General features: G+C 44.9%; 1 protein-coding gene across 6 annotated transcripts in view; it reads right to left on the bottom strand.

Annotated features, from left to right (window-relative positions):
• Positions 1-21935, bottom strand: part of LOC138566340 (protein SSUH2 homolog) — a 620994-nt gene that overhangs the window by 338798 nt on the left and 260261 nt on the right. For all 6 annotated transcript variants that reach the window (XM_069643482.1, XM_069643483.1, XM_069643485.1 and 3 more), the window contains exon 2: positions 8422-8489. In XM_069643482.1, the coding sequence (XP_069499583.1) occupies positions 8422-8489 (68 nt within the window). The remainder of the gene's footprint in view (positions 1-8421; positions 8490-21935) is intronic.

Below are 21935 nucleotides of genomic sequence, written 5' to 3'. Positions count from 1 at the left end.
GATCTAGAATGTCCGTCATATCATCCTGATCAAAGGTGGGTGAGGCTCTATCCCAACCCATATATTCCACTACTCTATTCATTAAACTCCTGTACCCTGAATCTGCATGTTCTGCAGGGTCAAGTCTCGCAAACTCTAGCTCAGGTGACGTATCAATGCCACTAGCAGAGTGAAGAGTCTCACACAGGTCTCTCATTTCTGATTCTGGATGTATTAGTTCCTTTGGAACCTGTCTAGTGCCATATTGCACTCCAAAAGGAGAAACCTCCTCATCTTCAGAACCACTTTCTTCAAATATCGAAGACATAAGGCCTCATTACGAGTCCGGTAGTAACCGAGGCTGTAAAACTGCCTGGTTACCGCCGGACTCGTATTACCATTCCGCCTCCTTGATTCCCGGAATTACCGGGGCATTACAACCCCAGTTTCCCGGGAATCACGGAGGCGGAATGGTGTTAATCCCAATTCCCATTGAGTCCCATGGGACTCAAAGGAAATGGGGATCATGGAAACACCGGCAGCATCTCGTAATGTCATACCTGGCGGGAACATCACCTCCCGCCTGCAGGAGTTGTGATCGCCCGGCATGGAAACAACGGTGGCGGCGGGTTTACCACCACCGTTGTTTCCATACAGGGCGATTTGTAACGAGGCCCATAGACTTAAGAAAAGTCTCATTTTGGTAATGGAGTAAATCTCCAGTATTGTTCATGAGTTTTCATCGAGGGAATGGAAGGATAGGATCCTTCGATGGTATTGAAGGAATCTTCAACGACACCAATGGAGTCTTCGACGTTTAAGCTGTCGGCGCTGGTGACGTCGACGAAGTCGCAGATGTTTTCGACGACTTCTGTTTTTTATGCGGTATCGGGGAAACACTCGACTCTCGAGGATTCCTCGACGACTTGACGTCGACTCGAGTCTTACGAGTTTCACCCATAATACTGAGTTTTACCACAGTAGTTTCTGACTTCCATGTGTCGTCCGATGGAGCAACCGGGATCTGGCTCTTTTGAGGTTTCTTTGAGGGGGTCGATGCCGCATTCTCAAAGACCTCCATCATCTTTTTTCTAAAATCTTCCCACTGTCGTGGGGAATCCGACTTGACAGGAGCCACAGTTGCCAGTTTGATGATCTGAACCCAGGCACCAAAGACAAATGCGGTGAGGATCTGTTATCGACATCTTCGAACTGCAGTCAATACATTTTTAGAACCCCGTCTTGGGTGTAAAAGGGGTAGATGAAGACAACATTTTCTGAGGAAAATTTGGAAGCGTACCATTCTCGAGAGCGAAGCAATCGGAAAAACGGAACTGAAGCCAAAGGGCGCTGCACAAGCTATTTATACTGACGGTGACGTCGATGCGGTATGGAGCCCGTCGAGGGACATCGACGCCAGCGCCCTCTGCCAACAAAATAAATTCCGAAGCAGCAAAGCTGGCGAATACGAATATCACAAGATGAGGAATATGTGGGAGGACACAATCCATTCGAAATAAAGTTCTAGTTTGGTTGCACCAGAAAGTGGGGAATGGGCTCATAACATCACATGACTTCAAATGTCTTTATAGGTTACAGATTGATGAATGGTGTTCCTTTGGCGACAGAGACTGTATTGGCGTGGGATGTGCTAAAGGCAATCTCCCCCACTTTCTAAGGATCTGCTACAAACCTGGCATTTGGCTCATCTAAATTGAGTATTGCGACTGATTAATTTCAGTATTTATAGTATACACAGATAACTCAGCTGAGGCTAGGGCTGCTCCCCTTACTTTGTTCCAGTTGTTTTGACAAACACACTTACCATTCTGGAAGTTAAATTGATTGTCCCATTGTGAACATAACCAATATATTTGTATTTATCTGCTCACTAGAAATAGTATAAATATGGAAGAGAGATACAACATTTTGTGTATATTTACATGCTAATCATGCTCTCGATTTATGCCATTCATCGTGACTCATGGTGCCAAAATATAGAAGATGAACTAACAAGGAAAATTGAAAATCACCACCAGGCTATTAAAAAGCAACAATGCTTGGTATTTTTCTGTATCTATCTGTCTCGGGAGTATAGCCTAGGGGCAACATGCTCACCTTGGAAGCAAGATGACACGGAGCAACACAGGTTCGATCCCCGGGTCCGCATTTAGAAAACTCTGGGTCTTAAGCGCGTTATAAATATCCTATCATATCATATCTTTATATCCTCAGATTGAAACAGGCCTTTTTGTCAATAAAAATGACCATCCCAAGTTTTCCTTTAAACAGGTCTCTGTAGTTGAGTTTTTAACATCGTTAAGAAGATGAAGCCAACTTGTTGTAAAGGGATATTTGCTCTGCAACCATCATTAAGGACTCTATAGATACATTAACTCTCCGAATCACACAAATTGTGAATTCCTCCTTTTCTAGTATACCTGTGGGCTTGAAAGAGGCATGGATCATAGCATTACTTTAAACAAAATTATTTGACCCTTGCCTTCGCCAGTAACTGTTGTCCAATTACAAATGCTTCCTTTTTGGTAAAAGGGCTAGACAGAATAGCCTATATTCAGCTGCAGGAGTTTCTTGAAACCAACAATCTAATTGGCCAGCAGCATTCTGGCTTCCGAGCCAATCATGATACCGAGACGGCACTATTAGATCTTAAGGCCAGTATTTCTGGCATCATTGAGAATGGCCATTCTGCTTTATTGATGTTATTGTATCTCCCAGCAACCTTTGACTTGGTAGGTCACACCATGCAAGTCATTAGGCTGGTTGAGATTGCTAATGCATCAAGTAGTGCAGTGGACTGGATCGAGTCCTTCCTCATCCATCATACGGTCAAGGTTTTTGTAAGCGACTTTAAAGCTTGCCCAGTTCTGTTGCCTTGTGGGATCCCAGAGGGCTTGTTTCTGTCACTGACATGGTATAACATCTACACCCGTCCTTTGTTTAACCTTTAGGGTGGTCTTGGTGTCAGTTATACCAATTATGATAACAATTCCCAGATCATCATTGAACTGTGATTGTGTCAGGGATTTGGAGGCTATTAATCAGATTTACTTGATGATACAATCATGGACGATTAATAAAGAGGTAGGGTATGACCGTAGGATAGGTGTGCTTGTGCCCTCGATACTGTTGTTTAGGCTGGCTGCATTGCCATCACTGGGTGGTATTACCCAACTACCCCAATTATTTGAATTTTAAGACTGTTTGGTGAACTGTGCACAGCCAATAAGGTCCAAATGTTAGTACTGAAATAATGTTAGTACTGAAATAATAGTCAATGATTGCTTGCTCGGTTACTTACTGGTAGTCAGTCCTGTCACTATGCTTTTCTCATTGAATCGAAAGTCACTGGGTTCAATCCCTGGCACCGTGTATGTGGTACCTTATTGGCTGGGTGCGGATCGACAAACACTGTCTTTAAATTCTACAATCACGTATGGCTGTCAATTCACTCACCATGAACAATAACAAGACGTAACTCTTGATCCTGGGATCCAGTCCTCTGCTAAAAATGTCGGAGTCTTGTTTTAATCAGTTCTTGATTGTGGATTTTCACATATCAGTGGCCTCGTCTGTTAAAATGTTGGGAGTGTATCTGGACTCCAAACTTTCTATGCAGAAACATACACTTAACTTAAGGTCTACGTGTGCATATATTCTCAAATTGTTGAGACAGATTAGACCTGATCTATCTGAGAAAAATAGATCACTATTGGCCTGTGCCCTAGTAAATTCTAAATTTGATTAGACATTCTAGATTTGACTCATGACTTGTACCTACTGCTTCTATTGTATTCAAGTTGTTTTATGTGAAGCGCTTTGGATTAAACCGCTATATAAAATTTCATAAAATACTAATACAAATAAATTGGATTATTGTAATAGTCTGTTTGCAGGCACCTCTATTACAAATCCACGAAAGCTTCAGGCTATTCAGAACGGTGCTGCGAGGACCATTCAGGGCATTGGCAGGATGGAGCATGTTGCCTCTGCCAGAGAGCCTCTTCATTGGCTTACAGACAAGCAGAGAGAATGGGCCTCATCACGAGCTGGGCGGTAACGCCGGCGCTATTAGCGGCGGCGCTAATAGCCCTACCGCCAAACCCCATGGCGCTATTAGCGCCGAATCACGGGTTTGGCGGAAGGGTTATTGCCCATTCCCCATTGGGCCCATTCGGGAATTCCTCATTCCCCATTGGGCCCAATGGGGAAAATTCACGTTATTACTGCCGGCGGATTTCCCGCCGGCGGTAATAGCGCTACCGAAAGTCGGCAAACTTGCCGCGTATTTCCCCCCAGCTCAGAGCTGAGGGGAAATCCTCCAAAGCCATGATCTGGCGGACCCTTAAATGCGGCAGTAATAGCGCTACCGCCGCATTTAAGGGTTACCGCCAGACTCCTGATGAGGTGTCTCATAAAATTCCCACTCTGACCTTTAAATGAAGGCCCTAATGGAGATAAACTCATTCAGCCACGTGTCCCACAGCAGAAATGTGGGGGTACAATATTTTATGCATGGGATTTGTGTGTTTGGAACAGTTTGCCAGTTTCAATACGTGCCATCCCTTGCTTCCCTGACTTTAAGAAAGCTGTTAAAAGTTATCTGTTTAAGAACATTAGTATGTGTTCCCTTGATAGGTAACCTTGTGTATTCCGGTTTTTGTAGCCATTTCTTTCATATGTTTTTTCTTTTTTTATTGTGCTCCCTGAGGCCTTTGAGGGTGTGCCACTTAATAAGAATTAAATAATCATGTGTTAGTTTTATGATTTCAAACTTCAAACTTCACCCTTACGAGAAGAAGGCATATACTTAAATAACCAGTGAAACACTATTATGAATTTCATGCATATAGGTATTTAACAGATAAGGTAGTTTTAGGCTCTAGGGTTGGAACCTGCCAGTGCTGAGCTCCAGTTATATTGATCATGAGCAAGATCACAGGAGTAATTGTAGGGGTTTAGCCCAAGCCCCTGTTTGGTTGGATAAGAAAAATGGTGATCTCCTGGTTATCTCGCTTGGAAGTTAGTGAAGTAATTACTGTGACACTTTGTTCCATACGAATTGGTTCGTTTTTATTAGTGGTGGTTGTACTTGCATTGAGTTATTACATACTCATAGTTGTTTTTGAGAAACACTGTTTCAACCTAGATAAGCAAGTTAGGTCAGCCGACACGTGTTTCGACCCGTACGGTCTTTCTCAAGGCATTTAATTCTGGTGTGTGCCCTCTGTGGGGTTCTGTTGGAATGTGGACTGTCCCTACGGCAGTCCAGGCTCCTGTTGGGCCCTGAGTGCTTCTCTGTAGTCCTCGGCGCACCAAAGTGTCACAGTAGGTATTTAACAGACACTTAAAGGAATGGTTCGCCCAAAAAAGTTTATTTCAAAAAGAGATAGGCAATATTAAAAAAAACGATTGCCATTTTTTTTTTCGAAGTCCCTTTGTAAAATTTTGAGCAATTCAAGCTCAAAAATTGAAAAAGCAAGCACATGGGCGCATACATTTTGTGAAATGGCTGCCCGCCTGTGCTGGCTTTTGCGGCACTAATGAAGGAAAAGCCAGCTAGCTGTAGTAAACAAAAGCTACCCCTGGGTGGTTTTTCCTTCATTAGTGCCGGGCCTCGGAGGACACCTCGGAGGAGCCTGAGAAACTTACAAAGAAAAACCGCAGTGTTTTCAAACACAATAACGTTGTATTTATGTTTGCGGTCACTTCAAAAGCTACCGCAAACATAAATACAACGTTTTTAAAGCTGCGGTTTTATTTCTAAGTTTTCCAGGCTCCTCCAGCCCGGAAAACTAAGAAAAAAAACGCAGCTAGTGTTTATTTTTATTTAAAAAATAGCACTTACCGAGATGCAGCTGCAGCTTTTCTGCCTGTAGTCTCCGGTCCCCGTCCTCCGCGTACAGCACCAATGAAGGAAAAGCCACCCAGTGGTAGCTTTTGTTTACTACAGCTGGCTGGCTTTTCCTTCATTAGTGCTGCAAAAGCCAAAGCGAGCACAGCGGCTGGCATCCATTTCACAAATGGATGCCCCCATGTGCTATCTTTGAGCTTGAATTGCTCAAAATTTTACATAGGGACTTCGAAAAAAAAAAATGCCAATCTTTTTTTTTTTATATTGCCTACCTATTTTTGAAATAACATTTTTTGGGCGAACCATTCCTTTAAAATAACCACAGACTAGTTCCCATTTCACATAATTAGTCCAGCCCTAAGATGGTTTGGGGCCTTGTGCACTAAAATCACCAGCACCAAAGTTATTTTTCACAGGTAGATTTATTAAAAGATTTGGAAGATATCAGTGGTTATGGTAAAAAAGGTAAGTAAAGTTCAGACTTTTGCCCATGTTCTATCGAGAACAGGGATAAAGGAACAGGTATGTTAACTTACCCTTCTAACTCAGATTTCTCAATAGAAAACTGCTGAGGTTTCCGGAATCCATTGGGGACAGGGTTGTCTGTACTTGGTCTAGTCGATGGAGGCACCGGGATCACGGGTGCAGAGGTCATATTTGGTTGCAGTGCTTAGGAACTGGTTGAAGCCGCCTTACAGCTCACAATCCAAAGAAAAGAAGATCACTTCTGCAATGCAGGTTACTGCAGGACACCGCTAGGATGCGAAGCTGGATTGCAACAGTAGTCACCATGGTCAGGCAGCAATGGGCGATCTTCTAGGGACTAACAATAGAGCAGGTGCAGCATGATGTCCGTTGATGCAAGAAGGCTGAGAATGCAGAAGCAGGTGTCTTGTTATACAAGTTGAAGAGCTTCCAGGGTCCAAAGATGCATTTGGAACAGAGACAGCTGAAGCAAGATAGCCCGCAAACTGATCAGTCTATCGGTTGTTACTGGGAACTTTTGAAGGCTCAGAAGGCATGGACACTCGAGCAGGTCTTAAGACTGATTGTACCCACTGGACCAGGAGTCAAAGCACCAAGGAAGGTCTTCTTGAGATCAGGCAGAGGAGCAGGGCTTCACCGGGACTCCACTGGAGTTCATGCCAGAAAGATGCAGGGTTCATCTTTGGGTCATCGATATGCTGCTCTTCTTTGTAGAGGACTTGGCTCCAACAATCTGTTCAATGGCAGCAGGAGCCCTTCTTTCACCCAACATTTGGGAATGGAGCATGACCAGTGGTAAGGATCTGCACCATTCAAACAGGAAGTGGCAATCCAATCCTGGATAGCCAATGGCCGCATTTGACCGACTAGACAGTCCCAGCCGCCACATCTGTGCTTATACACAAACCGCCCCATTTATCCGCGAAAGCAGCAGCTTTTACCGGTAAAGTTCATCCCATATATGGCATTTCCTGAAGTAAGAAGGCAGGAAGAAGGCCAAACAACAACATAGCCAAAAGACAAGCAGCAAAAACCTCATGGCAGAGCCATTTAAGGGTGCTAGCCATCCTTAGTAGCCCTTTGTGGTAAATGCAAAAGTGCATGAGTAAAATTACAAAAACATGGTAGAAAAATATCGGCTGCCACCAGCTCATCTCAGGCACATTGCAAAAGTAACCAAAAAGCCATTACAGAAAAAGGTATACGGATACAAACGATCCTAACCACACTTCACTTCAAAGTGATGTGTGAAATTGTAATGATAGAAGAAATTCATAGAAACATAGTCTCTCAGTACTGATAGTCTTATGGACTGATCAGTTTCCCCACAGGAATGAGCAAAAGGGCAGGGAAGTAAAGCAGAAGCCTTTACTAACCTCTAGACAGGTTTCAAGAGGTAGCAAACATAAAGGGTGTCTTATAGAAATCTATAGGAGGAAAGAAGCAAAAATGAACATCTTTCCTAACGCAAACACAGGCAGCTCAGGGTCTAATATTGTTATGGTGTGATTCTAAAGCTGTGAGGAAGGTCTGGGGCACTCAGGTGTCTTGTGTTTCCCGGTTGGAAGATCCAAACCATTCCTTAAAAGGTTTTTGTGAACTAATCCACATGGGCCAATGGAAATTATTCTTCTGTATTCAATTAATATAATTACTGGCTTAAAGTAAGCATATGTATAACAATCACTGCAAAATTTAAAGAGCAGCAAAAAAGAGGGCACCAGGAGGCACATAGAAAGAAGCTATGCATGAAAGAAAGCGACTATTGGCACAGTACTGAGCATGCAGAAGAATTTAAGATCACATGGTGTAGGCAACGCTGGTAGTAGAGAGTTTTAGATGTTTTAATTCAGTTAAAAATAGAAATAAATGCATACCATCTAATTGGTTTGTCACTAGCGCATTAAAAAGGCCTCTAAGATGTTTGCCATCTTGGCAATAATGCTGTATGGAGTCATTCTAATTGGCCAGGTTGGAGTTTCCTTCTGAATCAGATTTTCGATATTTGGAACTGAAACCAACAGTGATAAACGCACATGTGAGATTTCATCATCACCAAGCAGACAGATCCATTATCATACCTGGATGTCCAGGGAAGTCCGCACCAAGCAACGGATTAGTAGATCCATAGATTGGATCAGCAGCATTCCTATGGGTAAAGCAAAAGATATTTTAAGACAGAAACATACTATAAATGGATTCAGAGATGTTCAGTATTTAAAACACATCTAGGAGACTTCAGCACTTCCAATGATCAACATGTACAGGTGTAGTATGCAAAGCATTGGACCATGACTGCTAGCCGTTCCACTCTGATAGGTACAGTACTTTCTGGAAAATCAAAGGCACCGTTTTCTCACACACTTTCCTTCTGCGTCCAAATTAAATACTAGCTAATACACTTCATTAGGGGTGATGGGCACAGCCTATATTTTAATCTCAACATGCAAAGCTAGCTACTTTCGAGCCAACCGTGCATTTGTCATTCAGTGAGTCCTAAGTAAATTGGTGCGTGTTGGGCATGCAGTGAACTAAATGAGTGAAAAGGAAATGTTACTCATCTGCACCTTAAACTATAGCACAAAAGGATATAATGTATAGGGCATGATACTTTAATACACCATCATCAGGAAAGTTCTACAGGGTTTAGAGAGCTGCAAAAAACTTCCAGCCAGAACAGGATATAAAAACAGGATGCATTGTCATTTAATGTGGACACTCAGAGAAAAAGGCCTGTCACAGAAACAAAAATGGATCCTAAATCTCTCTATCGCATTTCAAATCCTTTTGGGTTGCCATGCATACAATTGAACCATTATTTTGAAATATTCAACCCTGGCAGATGTGTACGTGGCTGCTTTCTATGGAGCAAGGTACATTCAGCATCATATTAGTACTCCACTAGATGCATACTATATCCATGTAAAGGTATTTACCAACATGCAGGCCTCGAAAAAGCTTCATTGAAAACATTGTGAGACATAGAAGCATTACCAGTAAAGCTAGTGTGCCTTTTGTAAATTATCCTCCACTTGCACATGTTGGAACACAATTTACTGTAGACCATAGAGAGTACAAGATACCCCACTCATGGAGGACTATTGGGGGAGGGTAATAGGAGGGTTATGAGGCATTTAGTGGATGAGATTAGAGTTTGCAGTAGCTGGTTGGCTCGAGATAGGGTTAGACTGTATCTAAATATTTGTATTTGAGTTAGGGTTGGGCTAAATGATCCGATACACAATGGGCTGTCAGCCGAGCACAGGATAGGGTTAGAGTGAATTTAATCTTATAATTTATGATAGTCTATCATCTAAAATGAATTCCCTTTTGCAAACTCCAAACATGTTGGAAGTAATGCATCATGCCTTCACTCCTAAACATGTTGGAGGAAAAGTATTAGATTTAAATATGGCTAACGCTACAATATTACAGAGTTGTACACTGCTAGGAAATGGCCATCGTTTCTCTTGGGTTTTAGAGAAACTGAAGGAATCAATCCTCATGTCTACATAGCTCTAGGATCAGTCTCAGCAAATTCATGTGTAGAAAACTATCTTAATATGATGATGAAATCTTTTGACGTTGTTACTCCTTAAAAATCCCAGAAGATGAAACAAAAACCTTGCATGGCACACAGAGTTTAAATGAAAACAAATGTGCTATTCACAAATTGCAAAAGTAATGGGTAATTGGGAAATGCATGCCAAATCGGGAAGACATTGATTAAAATTGCAAAAAACTGAAACGTCGTCCTGCCTTATTTCTTTAGCAGAAAACTATAAATCTCTCTGATGTGGTCAAGAAATGCATTAACGCAACTAAAACTGCAATATTAAAAGCTTAAAAGCTCCCAGTGAGATCTGCGAGTAGGTCCTTCACTTTTTAACTTACTGGTGTAGAATTTGAGGATTTTCTATTTCCTATTAATGATAACTACAATTGCGAACATAAATTCAATTTAGGAGAACTTTTCATTACTTATCGCCACTCATTTCTCATTACAGTTCCTTCTTTAGGACCGACATACTACTCGAAAGACTACATTCCCGCTAAAAGTATGATGGGTTTGTCAGCTTCCTTATTCAGAATACTTGTTTCAGTTTAGTGTCTTCTAATAGAAGGCTTAACACCAGGTATCAACCAGGTATGAATGAAAACAATTTGCATATGTCTTTTGAGGCTCAACATGGGTAACCTATCTGCCCCTTCCCCAGGGGAGGGGCTGTGTGTGCTGTGGCTGCAACAGCCAGCCACTCCACCGGCCCTCGGCTCTAAAGCAGTTGCCCCTTCTCCCCAACCCCTCACTTCAGATACCATACCAGAGGACAAAGCATGCGAGATGGATTTGGTCATCTTTTTTGGCTTTATTTACAGCTTATATGCTTTATCACGGTGGATTCTTGATATATAAAGCCATACATCATACCATTTTTATTGTCAGGAATGAACAAATAAAAGAGCCCATATGTCAAAGGTGTGTGGCCATGTTTCATTGTCCTTAGCACTTCCCCAGATTTCTTAGGTGCTCTCTATGGTGCAGTACTTCAAAGGAAAGTTGACCTTGCCTCCACTTTGGTTTCTCGCTCCCCACAATAAACCTGTATCAGTCGGTCCAGAGCCTGCTGTTGAAGCAGTTGACCTTGGAGCCTATGGAGCTGCATTGTCACCCTCAGAATCTGACGGGTGCCACCTATATTGCTGCCAGTGTCTGTGTTTAGCAAGCTTCCGTCCTCAATGCCCAGCCCCAAGCCCCATCCCAATCGTTTGCCTCTCCCAGATCTGTGCCCCATCATCAGAAGGCCATTAACCATCTCTGCTATGGACAATATGTTTGGTTTTCAAACCCCATGCAATGCATACGTTTCTCAAAACTGCATGCGCTTCAAGGCCTGCCACATTCTTGGATTCAGGTTTATAAATTCCACCATACATAAATTGATGCAAAATAATGTTTCTGACAAATTATCAATGCTATAACAAGACACATTTACAAAAGCATGAATCATGTCGCTAAAAACTATATAGGGCAATTTTCAGTCAGGACATTGGAGGGCGGTCTGGTGTGAAGAAAATTGTCATACAGACTGGTGGAACAAAAGAACTTCATCATAACATACAAGTTGTAGTCCACATGTATAGTATGTTCTTCATCAGCGAGTGGCAAGGGCTTCCTGCCTGGTACTGCAGAGCACAAATGTGCATTATCAGTGAGGTCTGGGAAAGTAACCAACCCCCTCCCATTTCACATTTGATGCATCCAGGGATTTATTTAAGAACCTTTTAGATAAGTTGAAGTCCAGAAAAAGCTGAACAAAAATCCAAAATTTATGAGCAAGAAAGTCAGTTCATAGGTTGCAAAGTGTTTAAAACGTGGCTCTCACTTCAGAAACTTTAGAGCTATTAAAAAAACATGCTGTATTTCCATTGTCCTTAAACTTCCCCCAGAGTCCTTCCAACCATTCCCTGTGGCCAGAAGTGTAGTTTTACATATCCAATTGCTTACCTTTTATGCAACAATTGAGTTTCATTTTTTGTCAAGCAATGCGTTTACTCCCAAAGTTTTAAGCACCACTTTAGATTGACTTCCAAAAAGTTGAATGACTTACTACGTGTGCTGTGTAACAGGAGCTACTTTGTTGGATTAATTCCCTCCTGAGTTCATCTATGCCTGACTTGTTCTCTTGTCACCAGCCAGTAAGTATGTGACTGTCTAGCTCTCTGGCTGACTCCACAGACCTTCAACAGATCATACTCTTCCTCCATGCATAGCAAAGGCCACACACTCAATCTCATCTTTACCACCTTGTCATCTTTACCTCCATCTTTACACTGCTCTTGCGCTCACATTCCCTCCTCGTCGACTGGACCAATCACAATGTAATCCCCTTTCTCATATCACAAGCAAAGCTGTCCCAGAAAGGCAAGGCAACACAATTGCACACCGCTGTTTCAAGAGTTTCCTGATAGACTCACAGGAGGCATCCTTTGCAACGTACCGAATCGCAGGGAATGCCTCAACCCTTATGGATGCATTCAACCACTACACAAAAGAACTAGTGAATGTCATGTGCTTCTATGGTCTAGTCATGCCAAAGTCAAACAGTGCACACTCAGGTAAATACCTGAGCTTGCTGCCAACCGATGCTCAGTCAGATCAATTGAATAAAGGTGGCAAAAGGACTGCAACCATAAGCATCCCTCAAATCACTGCACACCCATTGCAGGAACATGATTTCCGGGGCTATGTCGGCTTGCTACACCACCACCACTGAGGCAGCCTCTAGCAATAGCACAGCCTTATTCGAAGTAGTCAAGCACGGTGTCTGGTCAAAGGATCGAATACAAAGGGTCGAATGGTCAAAGGATCAACACCAAATGATCGAAAACCAAAGGATCACATTTTTTTTTAAATTATATTTTTTTGGGGGGTTTTCATTTAGTGAAAAAAAGTGTTTTTTACCACAAAAACGGTGGTTCGGGGGGAATCCCCCCAAAAAAAAAAAATGTTAAAAAAAAATAAAAATTCGATCCTTTGGTTTTTGGTGTCGATCCTTTGACCATTCGACTCTTTGCTTGTCGATCCTTTGACCTACAACCATCAAGCACTGCATCAAGTCCAAATAGGTGCTCTGGGTGCAAGCTTCAAATGCAGTAGAATCAATACCTTCTTCAGTAACAGAATTGATAGGATCAGGGGTCTCATTGATGCGTAATTTTTAGAACGAGCCCAGCTCTCTATCCTCCCACGTTAAATGCCGACCTGGACCGACTTCAAACTCATCTCCCTTTAAGGATCTTTCAGGCATGCTCACTACCATTAAACCTGCTGCTTACATGGATGATTGCCTCCCGGCTTTCCTCAATAAACAACCCATCAGCCAAGCTCTCAATGCACTCATTGGTACAGGCATCGAAATTAGGATTGAATAATCAGGAGATAAAAGCAGCTCCTGGGTATCCACCATCAACCAGTCACATAAGTTCCATAAATGTAACTTCCACATAAGATGCACACATCATTTTGTCCATTATGTATGACCCCTTTTGCTTTAAATGGTGTGTAGATGCTTACTGATGTTAGTTTTTAGATTGTCCCAAATGCATACAGGTAAATTCACATAGGTGTGTTGGTTTGGCATCAGTTAGCCCTGGGAGGCAACAGTAGCTCATGTTAGCTGTTTCTGTCGAGCTAACCAGGCTCTTCTATGCTACATTCAGGAGCTAAATAGCTCCCAGCTCCCCTCAATTTCAAACCCTGTTAGTATCTCGAATATCTCCTTCAGTGAAGGTGTATTCCAATGCACACTGAAGATAGAACTCATACAACTCATTCTGAAAAGGTCTACGCTTGCCCCAGAGGGTCTAGCCAAATACCGTCCGGTCAAGTCAGGATCTGTTCCAGGCGAGTCCTTTAGGTCATGTGTAGGTTGAGCTGTCTGCACGCTAAGGCTCAGTTTATTGTGACCGCAACAATAACGTACAATAGTTTTTTGCTCCTTATCTGAACTAGTCAAGCAGTGCGCTAGCTATATTTCTTCATGAAATACATACTCGCATTTATTCATTTTACTTGAATTCTTTTATTTGTTGGATTACAAAACATACCACACATCACATTCAGTTTTGTCAATTGGTCTCAGAGTGCATTGATAAGTTTTTGTTCCTCTTTTAGTTGTTTGTCCTTAATACCATTAATCAATTGGATTTTCATTGATTGGTTATTCTCTCAGGTTCTAGTTCAATGATATGTTTTTTCTTTTAGTTGTTAATCTTTAGACACGTGTTTCTCCATGGATATATCTCCATGGTTCCACAAGAGAGAAACTGTCAAGGAAAAGCATGCATTTTTTCACATTTGCTGTTACACATGCATGTTATATCTAATTATATATTGTCAGTAGTGTTGCAGATCTTTATGCACTTACCCTGTTCAGTTGCTTTAAATTATGGTCTTAGGATTTCCTTCTATCCGCTTTGTGCTCTGGCACTAGTTAGATTACTCCTTCTTATGATCAGGTAGTTTCCTATAAGTAAATGTGTGGCCATGAGTTCAGTTGTCATTATATTCTTTTCTTGGTTAGACATGTAAATGTCATTATTTTTAGAGAGGACAGGATGGTGAGGTCTATTAGTTTCGATGACAATAGTCGGTAGTTGTTTAACTCAATGCCAGTTCAAAGTGAATTCTATATATTTTCACAATAAATCATAGTGTAGTTCATGGCAGGTCCAAACCAGTTAACTGCAGTAATGGTAAAGAAAAATATTTGATCACTAGTTTATTTGTCATTTTTGGCTCTATTTCCATTTACTCCAAATAGTTTTGCAGATTTCAAAGAGTATGCCCCATTACCAGTAGGTTATAGGGCACATTTTACCCAAAGAAAAGGTAAAATAAAAGTTAAAGAGAACGTGTTAGATTTTGCTGCAAAACATCCCTGTTTCCTTACTTTTGTTCTTGTATTTCTCCAGGATGTGATTGTCCTCAGCGTCCTTCCTGCGCTGAGTACAACCCGAATCTGTTTCCTTTTTATTCACGGCAAAAAAGCAGCGGAATTGGGGGGGGGGGGCGCTGATGAGCAGCCGACAAAATGGCTGCCTAGCTTAATTGCTCCGTGCACTGCCGCACTTCATCTGTTAGCATCTGCGGCAATCTACATCATCCTGCATTTGCACCAGTCCCCCTGCACAGCTATTATACTGGGCTACCTGCGTGTGCAATCTGGGCCGAAATCGGTGCCCTGGAGCCGTGTCTCGGGCCATCCTGCCTTCCCCCTGGGCCTAGCCGGCCCTGCCATTGCTGTTTGCTGCCGAGGGGACGTGCGGCGGGCTGCTGGGAGCCGCCCCCTATATGGACAGTGACTTTTGCCGTGCTGCTCACGTCAGAGCTGGGGCCGGGCGCATCCCGCTGCTGCCTACCAGCTGCTTCGCTCGCCTGCCTGCCTGGGGCCTGCGTCCCGCACTGACTGCCGTCCTGGGCCGGAGCGGCTCGCGCTTCTGCGGGCGCCCGGAGCTTCTTGCTCTGGGCGGTATCGGACAGCTGTGCGCCCGCGGGCCCACTCTGGTTTGTGGCGCCCCGCCTTCCTGCTCGCCTGCCCCTGATCGCTCCTTCCCCCTGGTGAGCGCGCATCCGAGCCCTGGTAGAGGCTGCGCTCGCGGAGGAGGGACCCTGTGGGCCGTCCATGCTCGTGCGGCCGGCCGGGCCCAGCACACATTAGGTGAGGAGTTTGTGAGGGGGTGGGCACACGGAGGGACTTCGCCGCCCCCCCGCACTACATCTTCGCCTCCCTACGGCATCTGGCCCCGGTGTCCTTCAGGCCCTGTACACTCCCACTCACGTTGTGCCGTGTCTGCTGCAACAACGGACTAGAGTCAGCTGGACTGCTGTCTTTCCTGGCCTGCCAGCACTGGCCGTCTGACATACTCACCACCACTACTGGCAACCTACACTCGTGGAGCTGTGAGGCCCCATTAACTACTGCATTGACAGCACTCTTCTTCACTTCGAGATAACCCTCTAAGCATTAATTTCCTGCCTCACCATTTGCAACTTACCTGTGGCACTGAAGAGGGTCCCTTGCCCACTTGAAAGATCAGTGGTCCATTCTTACTTTCATCTCCCTGCGCCACACATCCACTCTGCCGCCTGACACCTCACCCCTGCAGCAAGAGAAGCATTCTTGCATGATGTCGAACAGATCCAGGAATGTAAATAAGTCTGGCGCAATGGACAAATTTCCCAAGGCGACCCCGAGGCTGGATGCAGCCCAAACATCTGACGAGCAGGCGGACGAGGCAGTCCCTGCTGAGACATCAACCTCAGAGTTAACTGTAATGATGGAGTCCATGGCCAGAAATTTTGCGTCCTTCCATGAGAAATTGGATGACATCAATGGAAATGTCGCATCCCTCAAAGCCAAACTGGATCATCATGGCTCGAGAGATACTGAGGCTGAGACCAGGATAGGCGCTAGCGAAGACAGCATAGCCATGCTGCAAGACACGGTGACCACACTGGCGCAGGACATGAAGTCAGTCAAAGCCAAATGTGACGATCTCAAATCTAGATCTTGCAGAAATAATATACGCATTATTGGTGTTCCCGAAAATGCGCTCAAGGGCCGGATCGAACTGGCAACTGAAGATCTTCTGAAGGAACTTCTGGGCAATCCCGTCCTATCCCCCTTCTTCACCGTCGAGAGAGCTCATAGAGCACTCGCCCCACGCCCCAAACCGGGGGACTTCCCGCGGCCCATCATCGCGAAAATTCTAAGCTTCAGAGACCGAGACCAGAACCTCCGGCTGGCGCGAGAGAAGGGTGAGCTGAGACTGGAGTCGCAGGTGATCAGGATATTCCTGGACTTTTCTACTGGAGTGCAGCAGGAACGCCGCCAATTTCTGGGGGTCAAACAATTGCTCAGAGAAAGGAATATTCCTTACACCATACTGTTCCCGGCACGTTTATTTTTTCACGGTACCTGCAGAGGCTTTAAAATTCAGAGAGGCATATATCCCCTTGCATGCCCCTGCTGACGACCACATGGACAATGATTGAGCTCCTCTCTCCCCTCGTACTTTGAATCTTCTGCTCACATGGTGACCGGACGTCATTTTTTCACTGGCATCCAACCAGCGGCCGGGCTCAGCTACGCCCCGCACCTCGCCTCCCTGATCCTGTTGTTCATACCGCATAAACCCCCTGGGGTGCTGGCTGCTGGGTTTACGCTGCATTGGCCCATACCCCTGAGTATCCCTATAGTTCACTAACTGCCAAGCTCTACTGCCTTGTGTTCCACGTCTTCCAGGTGCCCTGCTTACTTGCGTACTGAGAGTCTGTCCGAACATTGGCCTCACTCTCACCTGACTTTTCTGCCTTGATTGCCTTGCTACACGGCCTTGACTATGCAAATGTCGCTTACCTCATCTGGAACACACACTGCTTTATCTGCGCAATGCTGAATTGTTTACCCTGATCATATCTTTGTTTATCTGTGTTTAAACTGCTACACTCTAATTCCGTACTTAGATCCCTGCTCTCCACCTAGAAATGCAGGGACATGCACTAAATGACCGCAGACACTGCTTGTTTTGTAACAGAACCATTTGGTTCTAGGCGTGCTGGTGCACGGCAATGGCGCACCCCATTGCGATTGCACTGTTCTTTGATACACCTTTGTTATGGGTAAGCCCCAGTTGGGCTTTCATACAGGTTGAGCCATGTTGGTGGCGGCTCAGCCGTGTACAGTTGAGGGTGGATGACGGTTACACTGCTACTTTTGGGCTAGTGGTGAGGGAGGTGGGAGGGTATGGGGTGTTACTAAAAATTGGCATACGAGGTTGCACGGCATACGTACTGAATGGCCACGAGCTCATCCTCAACTTCAATGCTGGGAGCTCACATTATTGCTGGATCTGGGACATTCACTAAACATATATTATGGGATTAGATTTTTGTTATTGAAATGTCTACCAACATAATGTCCTGGAACGTCCTGTGTATAGGTGCGTTACAAATGCCATATCATATCACAACGTCCGGGGATTAAGCAACCACACCAAAGCCCGCAAGATTATGGCCCATGCTAATAGGCATAGCTGTAAAATACTGTATTTACAAGAAACACACTCTCAAGGATATATGCCAAGGACAATGGCCCCAGCATTGGGCCCCGCTAGATACTTCACTTCCTTTTCTACCCAATCCAGGGGCGTCCTCACGATGGTCCATAAAACTATTAAATTTGTGCTTCACAAAAGCTACATAGACCCTGAGGGACGCTATGTTATATTGCACTGCATGCTGGTCAATAGGGAATATCTACTTGTTAACACCTACTGCCCCAATTTTGACTCCCCCGAGTTTTTTGACACTGTATCCACCATACTGTTGGGCTACGTTGGAGTTCAGGTTATATGGGGGGGAGACTTGAATCTTATCCTGGACAATGTCCTGGACCGAACTGGTACTGCTTCCCGAGCCTTGTCCAGTGCGGCGTGTAGGTTACATGGCCACATCAAGGCACTCAATATCTGTGATGTTTGGAGAGTGCTACACCCCCAGCAGTGAGAGTATACTTACTACTCATCTGTGCATGACAGCTCATCCAGGATAGACATGTTCTTGGTGTCGAGCGAGATCATGGGCAGGGTGGAGGAGTCCCGGATCCTACCCCGCACACTGTCAGACCATTCCCCAATTACACTAGCTATGGGGCTGGGAATAACTATTCCGACATTCAGCACCTGGCGCTTTAAATCTGAGGCCCTCAAGGATATTGTGTTTAAGGCTGAAATACTGGCTGACATCGAATCCTTTTTTGAACACAATTCCCTTCAGGACACGTCAGCTGCGATCAGGTGGGACGCCGTCAAGGTGTTTATTAGGGGAATGTCCATCTCCCGCGAGGCTGGGGTGCTGAAAGCAATCAGGGCCGCCCTCGGTCGCGCTGAAGCCAAACTGAAGCAACTGGAGCTGCAGAGCTCCACTGGTGCTGATCCCGCCATACTCGCCCAAATTAGTGATGAACTCCAGTCGTACAATACATTTGCTACCAATGAGGTCCAGTACTTCAGCCGCCCAGAGGCTGCCAGGAAATACGGTGAGGGTGACAGACCAGGGAAAACATTAGCGGCACTTGTGAGAAGAGCATCTGGCCGGACCCAGATTGCTTCTATCAAAGACGAGCACGGCGATGCACAGTGGGCGGACCAACAAATACTAATATATTCACTGAGTTTTACAAATCCCTTTACTCCCAGCCTGCTGAGCACACCGAACAACACATGCGCAAGCTTCTTGATCGGATATCCACCACAGAAATGTCCCCCTCTACACGGGACCAGCTTGACTCCCCAATAACATTAGACGAAATCGTAACGGCCATCTCTGATCTGCCCAAAGGTAAAGCGCCGAGCCCTGACGGGCTCACCAACGAATTCTACCAGGAACACATCGCCATCTTAGCCCCCAAATTACTCGAGGTGTGGGACGAATCATTCCGAGTCTCTATCCTTCCCCCCTCCATGCGTGAGGCTGTCATCACGGTTCTGCTCAAGCCTGGTAAACCAGACTATGAATGTGGGTCCTATGTGGGTCCTATAGACCTCTCTCCCTCATGAATCTTGATACAAAAATCTTCGCTAAAATCATAGCGAATCGCTTCCTGCCCATTATGACATACTTAGTCCATGAGGACCAGGCAGGTTTCGTCCCAGGAAGATCCACCTCCCACAATATTAGAAGATTGTTTAAGGGATGTCCCGTATTGACCAGGATGTGCAGGCTGTGGCGGTCACGCTGGACGCCCAGAAGGCCTTCGATATGGTCTCTTGGAGATATATTGGGTTGGTACTGGAGACAATGGGCGTTGGCCCAAACATGATTAGGTTCATTAAACTTCTATATACCTCACCTGTGGCGCTAGTAAGAGCTAATTCATTGACATCCGATCTCTTCACACTCTTTAGGGGTACTCGACAAGGATGCCCCTTCTCCCCTGTTTGCCCTAGCAATAGAGCCGATGGCGGATCATGTCCCTGCACGCCACGCCCGCAAGGGAATTAGACTGAAAGATAATCCCGAAATCATATCCCTATATGCGGACGACGTACATCAGAGACCCTGCAACCCATCTTGACCCTATACTGAGAGACATCACTCGCATCGGCACCCACTCCGGGTTCACAATTAACTACTCAAAATCTGAGATCTTCCCGTTCACTAAATCTACCCAACAACCTGCCACCGAATACCCTCTTCGCTGGTCCCCGGACGGTGTCAGATATTTGGGCGCTCGGATATCCCTTACCAAATCCACCTTGCTTACTGATAACTACTCTGTGGTGGCACAAATAGTTGAGTCTAAAATCTCACTGTGGCGTACTCTTCCATTATCCATGGCTGGTCGGCTGTCCCTCATTAAAATGATACTACTTCCTAAGCTGCTTCACACTTTCAGCACCCGTATGGCCTGGGAGGGAATACTTAGTCAAACTACATACACTATGTGCACAGTTCCTATGGCACTCTGGCGCGGTCCGCAAGAAGTGGACTGACATGGCGATTCCATACAAACAAGGGGGACTCATGGCTCCGGATCTATCATATTACTGGATCGCGGCCCAAGCCCAGCATGCCACTCATTGGTACCCCGTACCTACGCATGACACCGCTCTGGCCCGATATTGGGGGGCGCTGGGATACCAGGCATTATCTGACTTCTACCCCGAAGGCAGGTTCATCAACCCCCAAACATGGAAACAAGGGCATACCGGATCCGCTCTAGAGACCCTCCAATATTACCGACTCCGGGCCACATTTCGCACTAAATGGCCGTCCTTTCCAGATGAGCCCCCAGATAATCCAGTTATCGCATACATTGCTAACTATGGCGGCGCCCGGGGAGTCATCTCCTCATTATATAAGATCATGCAGGACACTACCCCGATACAATCTCTTAGGGCGCGCGATGGGTGGGCTGCTGAACTGGGCCTAGAAATATCCGACGAGGTCTGGGGGGAAATGTGCCAACACACCAAGAAGGTCTCCCTTAATTTCCGCTACCGCGCTATGCAATATAAACTCCTAAACAGGCTATATTATACTCCGCACAGGAAACTCGAGGTTCAACCACACCACACTCCACTCCTGCCCCCGTTGCGGGGCGGAAGAAGCCGATCACTTACATATGTTCTGGGCCTGCAATAAACTGTTTGAATTCTGGGAAAGCGTTTTAGAAACACTCACTACAATCACCGAAACTGCGGTTGATCCCGATCCTTTAGCAGTTCTATTTGGTGCCTGGAGAACAGATGACACTAGACGTTTGGCTAAATTCTTGACCATAAGCTGCATGATAGTTAAAAATGCATACTCCAGAATTGGAAAAGCTCTTCCCCACCGGCCCATCAGAAATGGCTGTGCTTGCTCACTTGGTCGCGAAACTGTGAGGAGGAATACCTAGCCATGCTTCCGACCCAATCTCGTCCCAAGAACATATGGGTTGAATTCAACACTTATCTTAACAATCAAAGTGAGGGTACACCTGGGTCTGGCCTATCCCCTGCCCCATCAGGGCCTACTTCTACACCATGATCTTTAGTATCCTCTCCTCACATGTGACGATGTACGGACATTGTTGTGACTAATGTGCTATGATGTTGTACTGCTCCAGAATTATTATTTTTTTTTGTTATATACAATTGTTGCCATGATGTATGTGCTCACTGCAAACCTCTGCCACCAAAAATAAAAGTTTTTTAAAAAAAAAGCAGCGGAATTGATGTCACTGCGCACGTTTGCGTGATGACGTCATCACATTTCAGCATGCTGCGGCCATGTTTGAGTGTGGCCAGTCATGGGGTTACATTTGCATCAATGCTAAATGCTAGTTAAACTATTTGTAACCGTATAATGCGGCCTCCTCAAGGTCTTACATCTAAAAAGAAGTGCTCGTATTATTTAAGAAAAAACATTTGCTTGGACAAAGCATTTATTTGTAATGCTCATTATCCGTAGATTGCTTCTTATTGCAGGAGTAGTTCGCTCTATTCTACATCAGTCACGCTTCCTTTGGAGGTTGTTTTACACTCA

The sequence above is a fragment of the Ambystoma mexicanum genome, chromosome 2p, assembly GCF_040938575.1.
Source record: "Ambystoma mexicanum isolate Mex_15411 chromosome 2p, UKY_AmexF1_1, whole genome shotgun sequence".
Lineage (NCBI taxonomy): Eukaryota > Metazoa > Chordata > Amphibia > Caudata > Ambystomatidae > Ambystoma > Ambystoma mexicanum.
The sequence above is the reverse complement of the archived record's forward strand: the minus strand, read 5'-3'. Positions and strand labels throughout refer to the sequence as shown.